The following is an 18,577-nucleotide window of genomic DNA, read 5'->3' on the forward strand; positions in this document are numbered from 1 at the left end:
CGTTGTAGGAGCAAAAGAGCACACGTGATAAGATGTGGGAGCGTGCTGCAGCAAACACATGAAGACCACAACAAACCATATCTGCCTGTCAAGATTTCTTTTTTTTTTTTTCTCTCTCTCTTTCTTGTGCACAAGCTGAAAACGCCGATAGCGGAAGTCAGAGCAGTGAAAGATGTGACTTATCTCTTCATTTGGTAGGAAAAAGACGCGTATTAAACAGTGCAACGGCGTCAACGGTGATTCAGTCGATTCATGTTGCAATTACGTCTCGCCATTATTTAACCCTTATTATTAACCCATTATTGAACTTATTTAAAACGAAGATGAAACACGTAACTTATTTATGCCGATTTTATTTTTTTTTGCTGTGCGCAAAGCGCGCATGCTCAGTGCAAAAACAAAACCCAGACACCACCGAGCGAATGCTCCCTGCCCACACTCTGCCAATAATGAGAGCGCCACTGCCCCCTAATGTAGCGGAGGTGCAATTGCACTTTATTCTCCCTGAGCCCTTGCGATGTCATTTTCAGTCGACAGCAAGTTGCAAAATGTGTTTTTTAAAGGTACTAATTTTACAAGAAAAATAATGAAAATATCAAATTTGTTATAGGCAAAATATTGGTTGACTGCCAAAAATGGCTAAATAATAATATTTTAATATACAAATTCATTTTCTGCATGAACATTGCATGTGCGTGAACAATGCACGTGCCTGTCATTCACATTACACAGAGTGTGTGCGTGTGTTTTTTTTTTTTTGCTCTGTTTTGGCTGCGGGGCTGTTGGTGCCGCCGATAATGTCTTCAATCATCTCTGCTGTCAACAGCGACGGAATCTAGTTGCCCTTGGGAAAAGTTGTGAAAAGGTGAGTGCCAGTATTGACAAACAAATAAATTCTGACAGCGCGGCGACTTTTTTTGGGCAATCGGTCAAGGCTCCAGACACGAGGCCCCCGAGGCTGGAGCTGTAAAAGCCAATGCCAGATGGAACGGAGGAGCGCGCGCTCGCTTTCAGCCTTACCGGCCGCGTGATATATCCTCGCCGCTGCGGTGAAAACACGAGGCGCGGATTCGCAATCCTCGTCGTGAAGCTCTCCGAATGACTAAACGGGCTAAATATAAAAGTTAGCGAGAGCGTTGCGCGTGCGTAGCCTCGGCTCGGAGTGGACGCCGGCTGCCGGCTCTTCAGGTAATTGAAACGGCTGCAAAGAGGATGAGGGGGAGTGGCTTTTGCGGTGCACTTGAACGGCTACTTCATGTCCTCGTTTTGCATGCCAACGCTTGTGAAGAGAACCGCGTGCGTCAAAGTCCGCCGCCTACCTCCTCCAAATTCATCTCGTCGGGATTGTCCCAGGGTTTGATGAACTTGCCGCCGCGTTGCTTCTTCAAGGGCACCACCACGATGTAATACGCCCTGGAGGGGACAAAATGTCTGGGTCAGATCAGATTGGAAAAGGTCACTAAATGAGTAAAAAGTGTAAGTGTTAAAAAAAAAAAAAAAAAAAAAATCCCATATACATAGCAGAATCTCATTTACTCATTTTACTCAATGTGCTACTCATTTACTAAAAACATCCTTTATGTTGCACCCATTTTCTAAAAACGGATTAAATACATAAGTACATTGGTGCCTTGAGATGTGAGTGCTTTGACTTCTGAGTTTTTCTTTGAGCCGTCACTTGACAAATTATTTGTCTTGAGACACAACGTAAACAAAATTGGAAATACGAGGGAGCTTCACAAAGTCTTTCTAGTTAACAAAAACTAACAAAATAACTGAAGTTAAAATTGAAAAAAAAACCATTTGCATTAGTACAAATTCTTAAAAACAAATAAAAATAAAAATAAGAAACTACATCTTACGTTAAAAAAAAATAACCAAAATTAACAACAGTTATAGCAAATTAGTATTAAATTATTTGCGTTACGTCCATACAGGAGAATGAAGTCAAAATGTTGTTTTGGAATTGTAGTTTATTACGAAACACTTGATTTTTTATTTATTTATTTTGCACTCATATTAAAAAAGAAAAAAAAATAAGTTTTTTGTAATAAACTACAATTCCAAAACAACATTTTGACCTCATTCTTCTGTATCGACGTAACGCAAATAATTTAATACTATTTTGCTATAACTGTAGTTACTTTTGGTTAGTTAAAAAAAAAAAAAAAAAAAAAACTAATACCAAAACCAATAAAAACTAAACTACAAAAAAAATCATTTGAAAAAAAATAAAAACTAATAAAAACAAACAAAAGTGAATTAAAACTGGAAAAAACAAACAAAAAAAACACCAAAAAACAAAATAATAAAATAATTAAAAAATAATAATGAAAAAATAATGAAAAACCCCGGATGCTTCACAACGTCCGCAATCAATTCACATTGTTTTCCTTTGCAGCAGAAGGACAATATCAGTTGTTGGCAATAATGCAACATAAATGGCACACGTTTGGGCAGTTTTGTCCTTTTGTCTTTTCTTGTTTCGAATGTTCAGAGTGTGTAGTAGCTGCAAATGCTTTCTGGATACATTGTACATTTCATATGAAACTAATGTTCAAACAGCACTGGCGTGTGATCGAGTGGGCCAGCTGCATTGAGCGTAATCATCAGAAGCCAACACGGGTTTGAAGTGTCGGGGACGTGCTGTCAACCTTCCTGCTTTCGCATGGCAATAAGAGACTTTGCCGGGCTTAGAGGCTCGTAATGACTCGATTGATGTCGCTCCGAAACACCGACCAAACATAAATCTGTACCTCCCCGCGAGGCGACTACTCACCGCACTTTTTCCGACGTCTGCACCGAAGGGAGCTCCACCGTCACCATGCCGTCCGAGTTGGTCTTGCCGATCAGGTAGGGCTTGGTGCGGAGGATGTCCGGCGCCGTCATGGTGGCCACGCGGTGCTGCAGACCGCCGGCGCTGTTGCCGCGATTGGTCAGCAGGAAGGAGTACTGCGTCTCCGGCTGAAGCCCCGTGATCAGCTTCTGTGTCAGCTTGCCGTCCACCTCCACGCTTTGCCCGTCGTCGTACAGGATCTGGACGAGAGCAAGGAAATGTTTTATGTGCAGGGTTAGCTTGCGCCCCATTCTAAAATACTGACTACTTATTTTATTCACTAGGACAGCGGTTCTGAATCTTTACCCTGTTGGAGGTTTTGAACCCCACCAGTTTTCTATGTGCATTCACTGAACCGTTCTTTTTTGAAAAATATATATACCGTATTTTCCGCACTATAAGGCGCACCTAAAAGCCTTCCATTTTTTCAAAATGGCAGATAGTGATAAATTACTCTTTTATTTTGGTCCTCAAAACTCATTTTGACCTCCAGCAAACTTTTCTTCTCGCAATTTTGCTTAATTTATTTCATACCATTCAGTATTTCACCGTATAATTTTATGCAGGGAGATAGCGGCATACTGTCATGTTACGTGAAGTTATGTCAAATATTTATGAATGAAGAAAGCTTTCTAGTTTTATACTTGAGTAAATTGTGTCGGTGAAGTCTGGGTCCCTTTTCACCCTGATTTCGCAAGTGGAATTTCCGAGTTCCAGGGGGCGTTCCCATACGCACTTCCTGGTTTGAAATCGGAAAAGTCCGACTTCCGACCATCCTCGAATGCAGCATAAGAACCACTGTCCTAGAGCAGCCCACGAATGGCATCAAATAATTCTTCGAGGTTCTTTCGTTTGGTACAATAAACTTGTTCGTTTAAAGGCAAAGCAAAAACTCAGGTCAAAGGTACATCTATTGGTTTACCGGAACACGACACTCACCGTAAAAGGCTGAGCGGCGTTGTAGGTGTCGGGGATCTCCCACGTCAGCAGCACGGACGTTTTCATAGCAGCTCTCACGTGGAAATTTTTTGCAAACACTGCTAAAAGAAAGGGGGGAGCAGCTGATTTAGACACACGACATCCTCTTGTTGCTCTCCGCCATGCTAGGACTTACCTTCGGAACACCCCCAAAAGCGGACTACCGTACCCTAAACACTGTCCTCTTACCTTAACACCGACTTTTACATGTAATGACTGACTTTTAAGACACAAACACATGGGAGGTAATAAATATCTCAAAGGGTATGCCGACTCCATCTGAATACCTTCTTGTGGTTACGTTCTGCCTTTTGGAGCTTGTTGTTAGCTGCACGGGGGACATAGCAAACAAGAGCTAAGAAGGCTGAGGGACTGGTCATACCTTGATCCAAAGGCTGTGTCCTGATTTGGACACTTGGGCTATAGGGACCAGAACCCTTGCTGGTGAAGGCACACATTTTAATATCGTAAGTGGTATCTGCCTTAAGGCCGTCCAAGACCACTGTGGATTCAGGGGCGGTGATGAAGAGTTCCGAGGGACTGCGCGGGCTGTTGATGTCCTTGTACTGCAGCGCGTACTTGACGATCTGGCCGTTTCGCTCGGCCAGCAGCACCTCTTGCCAGCTGACCTGAATGGTGGAGGTGGTGGCGGCGTCGGCCGTGATCCACTGCGGGTAGCCGCTCGGCACGTCCTCGTTCGTTGTCACCTCCTTGACCGTCTCTTCGCCGAAGCCCACCTTGTTGCGCGCTGAAAGCCGGAAGGTGTACGAGGCGCCCTTATGGATCTCTCTGGTGGTGTAGTGGTTGTCCCGCTCGGGGAACTCAATGACCGTCAACGGTTCCAGGTCTTTGCGGCCGAAGCGGAGGCGGTAACCTTGCAGAGGCCCGTGGGTGACTGCTGGGGGATGCCACTGGAGGAGAGCAGTGCCCATGTTGGTGGTACTGACCATTAGTCGAGGTTTATCAGGAACTAAGGCAAGATCATCACAGAGAGGAGCAAGGTTACTAAGTACATGCTTACAGCTTACTAAACAAGCTGGTGCGCTCTCAAAACAGTTGAGTCAAACATCAATCAATCAATCAACTTTATTTATATAGCACCTTTCATACATTTAAAATGCAACTCAAAGTGCTGGACATCCATAATGCAATAAAATAAAAGAAAGAAAAAGCCCCCCCATCCCCATGATCGTACCCACAGACACACCCAAAACCCAACAAACACATGAAAACCACAACATGGCGGGGCACAGATGTACCCTGTAAGGAAAGGCACCCAGGAGGAGTTCATCCACAGTGAGATGGATGAAGACCAAGCATCCCTCTCACTGTGGAGGCTCCCCCATGAGAAAACACTGGAGCTAAAAATTTTATAACTACCAAATAAAAACATTTAAACACTAAAAGAAAACGGTTAAACACGATAGAAAAAATAAATAAATAAAAACAAAGCTACAAGACAATATAGATTAAAAATAAAATAAATAAAAGGGGATACAAAAATAAAAATAATAATAAATAAAATAAAATAAAATAAAAATACAAATAAATAAATAAATAAAAACATGGACCGATCCACTTTATAGGTCAATTTGACACAATTTCTGACCCAAGTAAAGGATCTGATCAATATTTATGAGTTATTTTACACTGAAAAACCAATTTCTTGACTCACTTGGGTCCAATCGATCCAAGTAGAGGATCGGTCCATTTTTTACCTATAGTTGGGTTATTTTTGACCCAACTGTTTTTAAGATTGTACAAGACAAAAAAATGTACCAAACACGATGATGCGTGGAACGGTACATTATGGTACCGTATTTGTGTTCTTTGTACAAAATTATCCATCATGAAACGTGACTTTTCGGCATACCATCACACCGCTGCGGCATCACACACGAGTAAACGTACCTGCGCCAGTGGTCGTAACCAGTTTGGGCTTGCTGCGCGCGCCGTCGCCCTTTGTGGTATAAGCCGCCACGGTAACGGAATACGTGGTCTCGGCCTGCAGCTCCGAGATGACCATTTCCTGTTGAGACACGGGACTTCAGTGACCTGCAGACGATCTGAGTTTTTTTTTTTAACAAGGTGTACACAGAACAAGCACATTCTCACAGCTGGAGGCATGCTTCAGTGGACAAGGATAGGGATGGGTGGGTCTTATTATTATATATTGATAAGCTGGCTATTAACTCTTTTACTGCCACACGTTATCAAAGAAAAATTTTGATATGACAGAGGATTTGATCACTGACGAAAAGAGATGCAGTGCTTCCATCTGCTGGCCACAGTTTAGAGTGTTTTAGATTCCTCAACCCGTTGACCAGGCAGCGCTGCACTTCGACGTTGCACAAATAAAAGTTAAGGAAATTTGTTGACGTTATTTTACGTTTATGGCAATATACGTCGTGATTTTACTGATTGTTATTAAACGTTTTTGGCGGTCAAAGAGTTATTAAATTGCACAAAAGCCACATGCCATTCATGCTGAGGACGACAGCTGGGGGAAGGCAAGACTCAAGTCTGGTTGGACTACTCACATGATCGGTTGAATCATCATATTCCCACTGATTAGGTTTAGGGAAAGAAACAACACATAAAGCCAATAATCATTAAAACTGAGCTAAGTCATATGATTTATAATCCCATAGGTCGGTGACGGTAAAGGAGATAAACAAAAAAGACTATTTGGTTTGATGTGGGAGGGTGTGCGTACCTGGGCATCATCAATCAGGATATCCTTGATGACGGGCTGTCCTGTGGGATCCCCATTAAGCATCCTGACATAGTGCACCTGGTACCCCCGGATCTGCCCATGTTGCTTGGTGGGCATCGGCGAGCGCCAGATGACTTTAATTGACGACGAGTTGACAGCTTCCACCTCGACTTTACGAGGTGGCCCGCTAGGAACTGGGGGGGGACACCATGGGATAGAACGGGGGGGAAAAAAAAAAAAAGGTCAACATAACAGTTAACCCCTTCAATAACGGTTTAGAATCTTCTTCCGTCGTGCAAAATTAGTGACCCCCCAAAAAAAATTGAAAATCACAAAATTGCAGCGACAATATTTCAACAATGGTAAAAGGGGGTAAAAAATAACATCAAAAATAGGTCTGGCAACTGACCTAATCTTGAAACATTAAAAATGGGAAGAGTGGGAAAAACATGTGGAGCCAAAAGTGTGGCTTCAAGCGGAGAAAAGCTTGAAGCGCAGCAAGAATTTTTGGCTATGAAGCAAGCAAAAAATATATGATAATCAAAATGATTCTACCACATCACAGTTGGAAAAAAAAAAAAAAAAAAAAAAAAAAAAAAAAAAAAAAAAAAAGGCCTTCTGTTAAAAAAATAAAAATTCCAAAATCCCACTGCCCAAGCCTCAAAAATGACAGATGGGACTGAAAGTTCGAGGCTGTACCATGTGTTGAAATTGAGCCAAAAAAGTTGGAAAAAAAGTTGATCAAAAGTCCAAAGAGTCTTGTTAGAAGCAGGCGGAAGGGATTGTTAGTAACCGTTGTCATGGCGAGGCTTTGGAATGGGCGAACACATACCGTCCTCCTCTGTGCGGACCAGTTGCGCCGTACTTTCTGGCCCCGCGCCGGCGTCCGTATGAGCGGTGACTGTCACGTGGTACTCTGTCCATTTTTCCAAGTGTTCCAAAAGGTACCGCGAGCTCTCCGGGGGGATGTCCGGGATCCGTCGCGTGGAGGTGTCCTCGCCTTCAGTGGCGGCGTACTGGATGCTGTACCGCGTTATGATCCCGTTCTGCGATTCCGTCGGGGGCGCCTGCCAACTTACCAGGATGCTCGTGGAAGTGGGACTCGAGCACCTGACTTCCGTGGGCGGGCCGGAGGGTTCTGCCCGGCGTCATGTCAACCCAGTTGTTGTTGGGGCGAGGCCATTGTTTGTTTTCATTTTGGTTTTGATTGCGGTGGTGATTGTAGAAATATCCAATGAGAGGTGGGGGGGGTGGGGGGGGGGAATAAAGGAAGATGAGGACAAAGCACAATGAAAGATGGAAATGAACCAAAAAACACAAAGTGTAACACAAAACTGATGATGAATGGAGGGTGTTGGTTGGAAAGAGGACAGCTGTTCCTTGTATAAACTACCGACATACACATCACCCATCCCTTAACTGTTTAACAATCATCTATGATCTTGTAGGTCAATGCAAATTTGGCAAGCAGTTACCATCAATCCAAAAACATAAAGGTTGATGCGTTCAATGGGTTTGTAAAGGAGAAAACTGCATTCGTCACCAACCTTTCCGAAGCCTGTTGGTTTGTGGTAAAAGCCTGATTGTACGACAGAGAAGCTTCCCAAGGAGACATGACTTTGTTTAGTAAATTCTCAAACATTGGCATGCATCCGACCACACAATCGAGCCGTGCGCTCATGTGTTTAATACCTACCTGATCGCTGCCACCTTGTCTTTTGCAGACCTCACATTTACGCCAGACATCTCGAAATAACACAACTTGATCTTTCTCTGAGGCCGTTTGTCTTTTACATCACCCTGAGCCTTTTAAAGGAGGCATATTAACTCATTCACTCGCCGCCATTTTCACGTTTCGCAATCCCGTTCGCTCCGGGCTGTTTTACTGGATTTTGACTGATTTTGCAAGGCCCACAGAATGTTGTGTTATATTGCTATAAAAGCATGGAACCTACCAAAAGAAAGATTAAAGTCTCTTCTTTCATCAGGAAAAAAAAAGTATGTTTCTATCTGTTTCCGTTTTGCAGCAATTAGCATTAGAAGAGAGCTAAGTTTCATCATTTTTCACAAATTATTTAAAATTGTAAGTAATTTAGCTTTTTTACTCTGCTGCCACCTGCTGGCCGTTTGTGTAATAACTACCATTTCTGCAACCGTTCTTTGCAGTTGAGAGGCTGCATCAAAGCCTTCTGTATGGTCTAGCAACCCCCCCCCCCCCCCAAAAAAAAACAAAAAACAACAACAACGTATAAATACGTCTTTGGGACACTTAGAACATAAAAAAACGTATTTATACGTTATAGGGAGTAAATGAGTTAAGAATCTTCTCACAATTTAAAACCGTTCCAAACTGTCTTTCTATTGAAAGCTATTTCAAAGTCATGGGAAGAAAAACTTGGCAAGTAAATATCTCACAAAAGAAACCTATTTGTGCACAAGCAGTTTAAAAAAAAATAAAAATAAAAATCTATTTTACATAATATTGGGTTTCCCCCAGTTCTTTATAAGCCTGACGGGCTTCAAAATTTTCTCCTCCACCTTGACTAATGTTTTCCCGGGCATAATTTTGTTCCCAGTCCGTCTCGGACCAGCAGGATCATCAAGTTTTCTGGTTTATATGTCCCCTTTAATATCGGCAGAGTTGCTTGTTCACAGAAAGCTCATTCTCTTCCGTTTGTCGGCATGCAAAGTCGAGAGAAGGCTTCCGAAAGGCCACACGTGCCCTTTGACTTGAAAGATGCTCGAGTGAAGCCCTCTCCGACCTCGTCTGCTCACTTCACATTTAACTCATTCACTGCCATTGACGGAAAAAGACGTCAAATGATACATTTTTGCTGGGCTCGCAGTGAATGCGTTAAAGGGGAAAACACTTATTCACAGGTATGTTGGCGGAAGCGAGAAAGAGATCTTTCGATGACACCAAGTGCTTTAATGCAATCTCTTTCCGACCAGCTGGTGCATTAAGACTCTTGTTGCGTTTGGGACAGTAATCCCCTCTGGTTGCAGTTTACTATTGTTATCATCTGTAAGTCATTTACTTTTGAAGTTGCCAGATGAGTTTGAAATTATATTGGTTGAAATGACTAATATAGTGGTACCTCTACTTACGAAATTAATTGGTTCTGGAAGAAAGTTCTTAAGTAGAACATTTTGTAAGTCGAGACGCATTTCCCATGTAAATGCCCTAATCCGTTCCAAGCCTCCCAAAATTCAGACATAAATGTTTTATAAAGCATAAAAATGCATCAAAACATGTAACAAATACATGTTACAATTAGATTATTGCACGATAAATGAGAGTTGTGCATAATGTAAAAAAACAAAGAATAGAGTAAAGAATAAAAATGATGGTCATTTACCTTTTTAACTGTTGTCCTCATCGTTTTTTGCCCTCTTTTGGTTCATGTTCTCCTCTCTCGGAAGTGTTTTTTTTTTTGCCTGGTGTTTTGTAAAGAACTGATCCAAAGATGTTTTTTTTTTTTTTTTTAAACAATCCTTCGGAAATGTCCAAGGCAAACAACATTTTTCTGGGCGATTCTTTTAAACTAATTCTGAAACGTCATGGAAACGTCCGGTATGGCGAGGCATCTTTTTCCAAAAAAGGCCCGTCTGGTCGCAATTAAAAACTTACTGTGCCTTCATCAATCACCAATTGTTTGAATTTTTGCACAAATTCGTCGGCCGTTAGTTCATAAATTTACGAAAAACACCTCATGGGCCGCGGGATGAATGATGAGGACGCAGTATAGACACCGATATAGTATCTAGGCTCATAGATACCTATGGTAGAGGTTCCTCTTAGCCAATGGGATGCCAGAAAGATGCACCGATCTAGTATTTACGCTCATTGGTACCTATGGTAGGAAATAGCCATCGCGTTCAGTAATGTATTTTTACCTTTCGTATCTAGAAATTTCTTTCGTAACAAGAGGCAATATTTTCCCGTTGAGGCGTTTCGTAACTCGAAAATTTCGTATGAAGAGACGTTCGTAAGTAGAGGTTCCACTGTATAGGCAATTATAAACAGATTAAGCGGCTACATCAATGTCTCTTGGCTTTCACCATTACATTAAGAGATTACTGTACACTAGAAATGTTCATTGGTCAATGTGCCCATCTTTAGCCCCCTTTGTCTCAATGCGGAGACATACAGTACAACCAACAAGTCTTCTTTCAATATTATTTGATCTCCGACATAAGAGTGGGTTTAAGGTCAGCTGTGGCATAAACCTTCCATTGACTGCCGTTCTATTCCATTTGTTAAGCGCGGTACATTTTGAAAGGAGTCACCGCGCAGATATGGAGGAAGACCTACGTGTTTGCGGGGTCTCGGCGGAGATCTCGCTGGTGTACGCGCCCACGCCGTGCTTGCTACGGGCCGCCAGGCGGAAGGCGTACGTGGTGAAGGGCTTCAAGTCCTTCATTAGGTACGTCGAGGTGGGCTCGAAGCTAATTCGCCTCTGGAAAAAAAAGAGAACGGCTCGTCAAGGTGGTGAGGATTTAAGAGTCAGGTTGAAGGGTGTGCAAATGTCACGCGTTACCTCATCTTTATCGTCCCTTTTCTTGTACAAGAGCTCATATCCCGTGATTTGGTACTCCTGTCCCGTCTGGACCGGCGCGACCCACGACAACAAAATGCTGGTTTCCGACTTGGCTTCGCCCTTGAAGTCCGTCGGTTGCGAAGGGACTAGGTATCAGAATGAAGAGATGTTGACATGTTGAGCCGTAATGTATTTTCAGAGAGGCTCATGTTGTCATCCGGAATAGCCGTCGCTATAAATCACGGCTAATTAAGTCGGAAGACAACATGTTTTCCATTGCGAGTCGACGACGAGTTATTTGCATTTCTTGTTCTTGGAGTTCTCCGGATTAGCGTTTGTTGACAGCCCCCGAGACGCTCGCAGCCCCTTAACAACTGGAACCGACTTTCGGAAGCGTCTGTGACTAAAATGTTTGTACGAAAATAGTTGGCCATGAGGAAATGAAAGGCAGCTCACCTCCCGTCTTGGCAATGATCTGCAGATCTGGAGAGAGAGGCCCATCGCCGACGGAAGTGAAGGCCAGCACCTTGATGTAGTACGTTTTATTGGGGATAAGGCCTTGGATGGTGACAAAGTTAGCCCCCCGGACGATTTGCTTCTCCCACAGGTTGACGTGCAGCGTGGAATCCAGAGTGTAGTACACTCTGTAGCCCATAATCTGCCCGTTGGCCTCCTCCGGTTCCTCCCAGTTGATGACTGCCGTCGTGGCGCTCAGCATTTGTCCCCGAACGCGACGTGGCGCCGTGCTGGGCGCCTGCTCGGCCGTCTTGGCCTCCACGCTCTCGCTGGGCGGGCCCCTGCCGATGTTGTTGACGGCCACCACGCGGAACTCGTAGTCCGAGTAGGGGCTGAGGCCGCCCACGCTGTAGCGCGTGGTCGCCACGCCGTCGATCTCCTTGTACGAGTCCTCCGAGTACTTGGACTTGTGCTGGACGATGTAGTAGGACACGGGTTCGGGATTGCCGGAATCCCACGTCAGGGTGATGCTCGTGGCGGTGCGCTCGGTGACCACCGGGATGCCGGGAGTCCTCGGCAACGCTGCGGAAATACGCGGGAGATCAATCCGACACAGATTCCTTAACTCTTTTACTGCCAGACGTTCTCAAAGAAAAACTTTGATATGACAGAGGCTTTGAGCATTGACGAAAAAAGATACAATGCTTCCATCTGCTTGCCATAGTTTAGAGTGTTTTAGATTCCACAACCCATTGACCAGGCAGCGCTGCACTTAGACATTGCACTGAGAAAAAAAAATAAAAAAAATTGTTGACGTTATTTAACGTTTATGGCAATATACGTCGTGATTTTACTGATCGTTATTAAACGTTTTTGGCGGTCAAAGAGTTAAAAGAATTAACACTTACTAAAACAGACTTTAGTAGACTGTACATTGATTAGTGCTGTGTGCTTCAAATACCCAAAGATGGCAGTAAAGCCCAAGGTACTGAGTTCCAGTGAGTCATTTTATTGTGAGAATAAAACACGAGTCTGGTCGTTCCCAAAACATATCAAGGAGTTTTCCCTTCTCCTGATTGGTCAGCCGCTTGTGCATACGAAGCTGCGGCGTTTGAAACCACGTTGTTCATCCCCGACACGAAGCTGCTTATCACTTGAATAATTTAGCGGCGGAATTTATGGCTTTAATTCCTCACGCGGTGGAATATACCAGCAATAGATTGGCTTTATACGCCGTCTGAAGTATGCTACAGGGGCCCCCCCGCTGTCAGGCTGTTATATTGTGACTAATATCTCTGTTATGTCTCCGCAACGAGAAAAGCTTGTCCCCCGTGTGCATGCGGCGACGCCCGCGCGCCGTATTGTCCTCGCGCTCGTGCGCCACCGATATGATTGCGCTCAAGATAACAAGTGGCGGGCCTGCAGAGGACACTAAACGCTCCGGCCTGCCTGCTTTGGCGCCTTCCAGCTGCCAGATAAGCCCCCAAACTGTATTTGCTGCCGTCTGACACAGTGAGCTGGCTTGTCTCCGAAGCAGTTGACGTCAACTATGCCACGCATACGTTGTGGACTAAAAGCTTGACACGATACTGATTCATTACTTTTGATTTGTGTTTGATTGACTAGTGCAGTATTTTTACTCATTGCTACTAGAATTTTTTTTCAACATTAATACCGTGTTATGACAATAAGCTTATATAAATATACCGGTATCGGCAGAGGTGCCGTATTGGTATTGGTGAGTATTCACAAGTAACATGCCAATACTATTAATTCCAAAGCTAATATAGGATTTTGGATGCAGCATCTTGTGTCTTGCTCGTGCACGACATTCACTGATATGTGACATAATCTAAGATGTCCTATTGGCCCTTGAATGCTCTGAACCAATGGCAGGACAGCTTTTTCATGTTAAGGGAAAAAAAGAAAAAAAGAAAAAACGCAGGTATCGGTATGGTATCGGTATCGGCCGATACTGCAAAGCTGGGTATCGGAATCTGTATCGGGGGCCAAAAAATGGTATCGGAACAACACTAATAAAAATAACAGTGCTTTTTCACAGTTTTATTAGGTGGTATAAGAATTACAAGTATTTTTAGTATAATTATTGATGCAAGTGGTAAGTAGGTGGTGCTGGTAATAGTATTCAGTGGTAGTAAGTAACAATAAAACAGCAGTATTAGTAAATTTGCAAGTAGCAATAAGTATTGAAAGTATTGGTCGGTGTAATATTAGTAGTAAAAGCAGGTGGTGGTGACAGTAGCATGTAGTGAAAGTAGATAGTAAAAAGTAGTATTAGTAGTACTAAGTAGAAATAATACAGTGTTCCCTCGATATAATGCAGTTCACTTTTTGCAGTCTTGCTGCTGGGCGGATTTTTTTAGTGCAATTTCGCATTTCGATACCACTTTTTTTTCAGACCGATACTGATACCGATACTCGGACCCTCAGTACTCACCGATACGATACCAACTGCCGATACCAGTAGTACATTTTGACAAATAAAAAAAAAAATCACTAAAAGATATTTTTAAACAAATATATATCCTTTAATTTTGACAAAAAAAACAAACAAAAAAAAAAACAGCACAATCACTCTTCAATAGTCTTAACGCTCAAAATAAAACACAAAAATGCTCTTTTAGTTTAAGATTCACAATTTCCAAACCGGTGAAGTTTTGGTGAAAAACTGCTGCAAGCTAGCGCCACTTACAGGCAAGGAGGACTCACTTAACGTCTTCCCCCTCTGCCATCGCTCGCTTGTACTCGTCTGCGTCACGAGTACTTGAAAAAAAGGGCTGGTATCGGTACTCGCCCATCCCTACTTTCTGGGTGATCGTATAGTGATGGCAGTACAAAAGCGTATCGGTGCGAACCAAGATTGTGATTGTTGTCATTTGTAATTTCCCGGACGAGGTTCGGGAGCGGTTACCTTTGACGGTGATCTGCGCCACGGCCTCGATGACGCCCAGCGTGGACATGGCCACGCACGTGTAGTTGGCCGACTGGCGCACGTCGGTCAGCTCCAGGACGTTGCGCCCGATCGGCATGTCGTCCTCGGGGGTGAGGTCCTCGGCGCCCAGCATCCACTTGACGTACGGCATGGGCGAGCCCACCGCCACGCACGTGATATTCACGCTGCCGCCCGGCATGATCTCGTTGTCCGTGGGCGGGATGGAGAAGCGCGGCGGCACCCGGCGAACTGCCACGGGACAAAAAATAAACAAACAAACAAAAAAAAAACACAAGGAGCCCGCTGAAAAGATGGCGGATGACGGAGGATTTATCCGAGTTGTGACTGATGAGCGACGCAGTGCTGCATGCAGGCGCGTGACAACTTTGGCGTGATGATCACCATCATAACAACATAGACAATAATGATCACGGTAACAACAGCACAATGGCATTTTTTCATGAATTATACTTACATAATTGCAATATAATTACGCTTGTATAATAAAATCACATAATGTCAACATAATAATACTTCGGTAAATTAGTAAATCTGAATTGATTGAAATTTAATGATACTTTTACAATTACATTCCATTCTATTTGTGGAAGAATGCAACTCATGACAAAAAAAAAAATGACATTAACTCTTTGACCGCCAAAAACGTGTAATTACGTAATTACGCTAAAATCCTAATGAGTGCCGCCATAAACATTGACGTTTACTAAGTTTTTTTTTTTTTTTTTTAATCAATGGGTAGTGCAACGTCTAAGTGGAGCGCTGCCTGGTCAATGGGTTGTGGAATCAAAAACGCCCACGAATGACGAATCTGATGAAATGCAACATTTTCAACAATGACGTGAATGATCAAAGTCTTTGTCGCTTTAAATCTAATTCACAAAAAATACTGTATTAGTGTCAAAGTCACTGTTGTGTTTTCTCCATTTTGTTTTTCTATTTTCGCTTACGTCACTCAAATTACCCATTTTCAAATGGCGATTACTAAAGAACGGAATAAGGTAGAAACATACTTTTTTTTCTTTTTTTTTTAATGTTTACGTAGTCGTAGTGCACAATATTTTGTTTGCCTTGAAAGATGAGTGAAAATGCTCAAAATCAGCTGGTACTGTTATTTTTTTTTTTTTTTTGGGGATAACGTTTGGCAGTCAAAGAGTTAAAAATGAACAGACTGAAGTGTCGACAGCAAGTTGGTCACACAAAAACACCGATAAATAAAAATATATACTGCACATTTACTCAAAATAAAAAAAAGTGTTGCTGCTCATCCTGCGCCTTCCATTTTTTTGTGACGTTACTTCCCGGACTGAATCACGAGCCGAGCTCGGTCTGTTCTTTCATTATTAATTAAACACTCCAAATTGAATTCATATCCAATTGGACGGCGCTTCCCCACAGACATAATATTATCCCGCTCATTTGAATATCATTACATTTGTGGGGGGCTCATCGTAATAAGCCGCTATTCTTTCAAGGAGCCTCCCTCCAATCTCTCTTGGGGGGGGGGGGGCAAGGTTGCGTTTACAGTTGAACGCTCGCATTTAGTGCCAATTACAATCAAGTACACATTCGTCATTAACGCGTTCATTCTGTTCAAGGCTCATTTTTGCTGGATTAGCGACCGCAGGCCGAGCAGGAACACCGACAACATGCAAATGAGATGCAAATATTGGTCCCGCGCGTGGACCAATAACGACCACTTGTTGACAACTGAAACAAGAACAACAATAACCACTTGAGCATTTCTCAGCATGAAGTGTGCGTTGCTGTATGTAGAGAAAAAAAAAAAGAAAACACACCAACCTTCTCGCAGCTCTGAAGGGGAGATGGAGGATTTGTTTTTTTTTTTTGGAGGTACAAAAAAAAAAAAAAAAGAACACAAAGAATAAAGGAGAAAAACAAGGGGGAGAGTAAACAGGCGTCCAGGTTAAACAATTCAGAGGACTTTGCCGTCTGCACCCTGCTTGAAAAGCTCAAATCACCGACATTCGATTGTACTTTCATGCTAAACAGCATAAATTCGAGTCAGAACAACAGACAAAAGTATTGAGACAATCTTTGATAATCAATCAAGAGTCTCAAATATGATTTTGGAGGGGAAGAACGTGAAATATGTAACCTGATGTCCCAACACTTTTGTCTGTGCGTGTGACATTTGAACAGAATATGAATTTGTTTATTTGTTGTATATATGTGAACTAAAAAAAACAAAAAACATTTTGCCAGTAAAAGCCCTTTCCCAGTCTTCTTTTTATTTGTTGTTTTGTGGTTTGAGGTGTCACAAAAACAAACAAAAAAAATATTAGCGTCAAAGTCACAATTCTGCTTGTTTATCCTCTTCTCCATTTTCTTGGCTTTTATTGTGAAAGAACGAGAGTGAGACTTGATCTGAAAGGTTAGTCGAAAATGCTCTAAAACAGGAGTGTCCAAATTTGTTCATTTGAGGGCCACGTACAGAAAATCAGAAGGACCACATAATGTTATAAAAAGAAATTGTGTTTGGTCCTAAAAATTGTACAAATCATTTATTTGTGCTTTTGCATATTTAGAAAAATGCTAAACAAATTATTTGTAATATGGCAGTAGGGTTATTATAGTTTTGGAATTTTTCATTCTAGTTAGATTTTATTAGTTTTCAGGGTGGTTCTGTTAGTTTTTATTAGTTTAGTTCTTTAAAAAGTGCTTAGTTTTAGTTTAGTTTGTTAGTTTCAGTATCAGTATGAATTTTTTTTAAAAACAATTTGTATTACTTGTGAGCAATATTAAAAAAAAAAACAGCATGGCAGCAACGTCATCTGAAGGTGCTTTTCTATTGGCTGCTGCTAGATGACGTCACTTCTGTGTGACATACTTTCAAACGTCATTATTCCGGTTGATATCAAAATAAATCTACGAAAAATCACATTTCAAATCATCCCCAAAGGCTCGTGCAGTAAATTAATTATTGAAGACTAAAACGAAGGACGTTTGCTTTAATTAGAGTTAGTTTTAGTTAGTTTTGTAAACATAAAATGTAGTTTCAGTTAGTTACCGTTTTTTAAAAAGCATTTTCGTTTTTATTTTATTTCTGTAACAATATTGTTTTTTGAATTTTAGTTGTAGTTTTTTCATTAGTTTTAGTTAACTAAAATAACCTTTCATGGCGCCTGTTTCTCGATACCCTCCCTTCTTACTTTGACCATCTACAAACATTTTTTGTTTTTATTTTATTTGAACCGAGTCAAATGCCATTTTTAGCATATGTCGCGGGCCACTAAAAAATGGCCCCCGGGCCGTGGTTTGGACACCACTGGTCTAAAATGTCTGCCAACATGGGAAAATGCTGGCAGTGAACGAGTAAATGACTTTTAGAGTCTATTAAAGCCTCCTGAAAGGCGCTTTAGCTTTCAGCTATGCCACTGACATATCTATAAGTCGGCTTCAAAAAAAAAAAAAAAAAAAATCGAAAACAATGTTAAATTCCTTGCTGTCCTTTCAATGTTGGGGGAGGAATAGAGAGGACCAAAAAAAATTCTGATAAAACAACAAGCAATCCTCGCCAACTGGATCATGGAAAGGGCCGGAAAGAGGCGGAGCACAGTGGATGCTGTATTAGGTTCACACATCAAGTGCGGGTAAAAGTACACAAATAAATACATAAATAAATGAATCCAATTCAAGCGATACTTACAACATAGAATGTGGCCTCCCTATAGGCTTTAATCTACAAACAGATCAAGCGGCATAATCGTACCTCGGACATAAAGGTTGGCCGGCGCCGAGTAGCGCGTCCCGTCGTTGTTGGTGGCCACACACTCGTACTTTCCCTGATCCGACTCCTCGCTCTGCTCAATCTGCAGGGCTCCTGTTTGGAAATCACAGACAGGGCGGCAGAGAGAGGATTAATTCATGCAAAACAAAACAAAAACAAAACACAGTTTTTTTTATTTTTTATTTTTATTTTTTTTAACTGCGCGCCTAATGACTAAATATGTATCAATTACTCAGTCATTTGTTTGATCCACCGGCTATAGTTAGCCAACAGCCCAGTAGCTGCAAGTGGTCATCATGCAAGACTTGAGAAGACCTCCAAAGTCCAA

At 42.2% G+C, this 18,577-nt stretch overlaps 1 protein-coding gene across 21 annotated transcripts in view; it reads right to left on the reverse strand.

Annotated features, from left to right (window-relative positions):
• ptprda (protein tyrosine phosphatase receptor type Da) overlaps positions 1-18,577 on the reverse strand; it is a 298,862-nt gene that overhangs the window by 25,022 nt on the left and 255,263 nt on the right. For 4 of the 21 annotated variants that reach the window (XM_077500599.1, XM_077500600.1, XM_077500601.1 and 1 more), the window contains 14 exons: positions 18,232-18,342; positions 16,302-16,313; positions 14,460-14,729; positions 11,528-12,109; positions 11,072-11,217; positions 10,846-10,990; positions 7,363-7,668; positions 6,531-6,724; positions 6,355-6,381; positions 5,726-5,843; positions 4,197-4,784; positions 3,776-3,876; positions 2,780-3,036; positions 1,320-1,413 (listed from right to left, as the gene is read on the reverse strand). In XM_077500599.1, the coding sequence (XP_077356725.1) occupies positions 1,320-1,413; positions 2,780-3,036; positions 3,776-3,876; positions 4,197-4,784; positions 5,726-5,843; positions 6,355-6,381; positions 6,531-6,724; positions 7,363-7,668; positions 10,846-10,990; positions 11,072-11,217; positions 11,528-12,109; positions 14,460-14,729; positions 16,302-16,313; positions 18,232-18,342 (2,951 nt within the window). Of the gene's footprint in view, positions 1-1,319; positions 1,414-2,779; positions 3,037-3,775; positions 3,877-4,196; positions 4,785-5,725; positions 5,844-6,354; positions 6,382-6,530; positions 6,725-7,362; positions 7,669-10,845; positions 10,991-11,071; positions 11,218-11,527; positions 12,110-14,459; positions 14,730-16,297; positions 16,314-18,231; positions 18,343-18,577 lie in introns of all 21 variants that reach the window. The other 17 variants (XM_077500608.1, XM_077500617.1, XM_077500611.1 and 14 more) reach the window with 9 other exon arrangements.

Source organism: Festucalex cinctus, chromosome 16, assembly GCF_051991245.1.
Source record: "Festucalex cinctus isolate MCC-2025b chromosome 16, RoL_Fcin_1.0, whole genome shotgun sequence".
Taxonomy (NCBI): domain Eukaryota; kingdom Metazoa; phylum Chordata; class Actinopteri; order Syngnathiformes; family Syngnathidae; genus Festucalex; species Festucalex cinctus.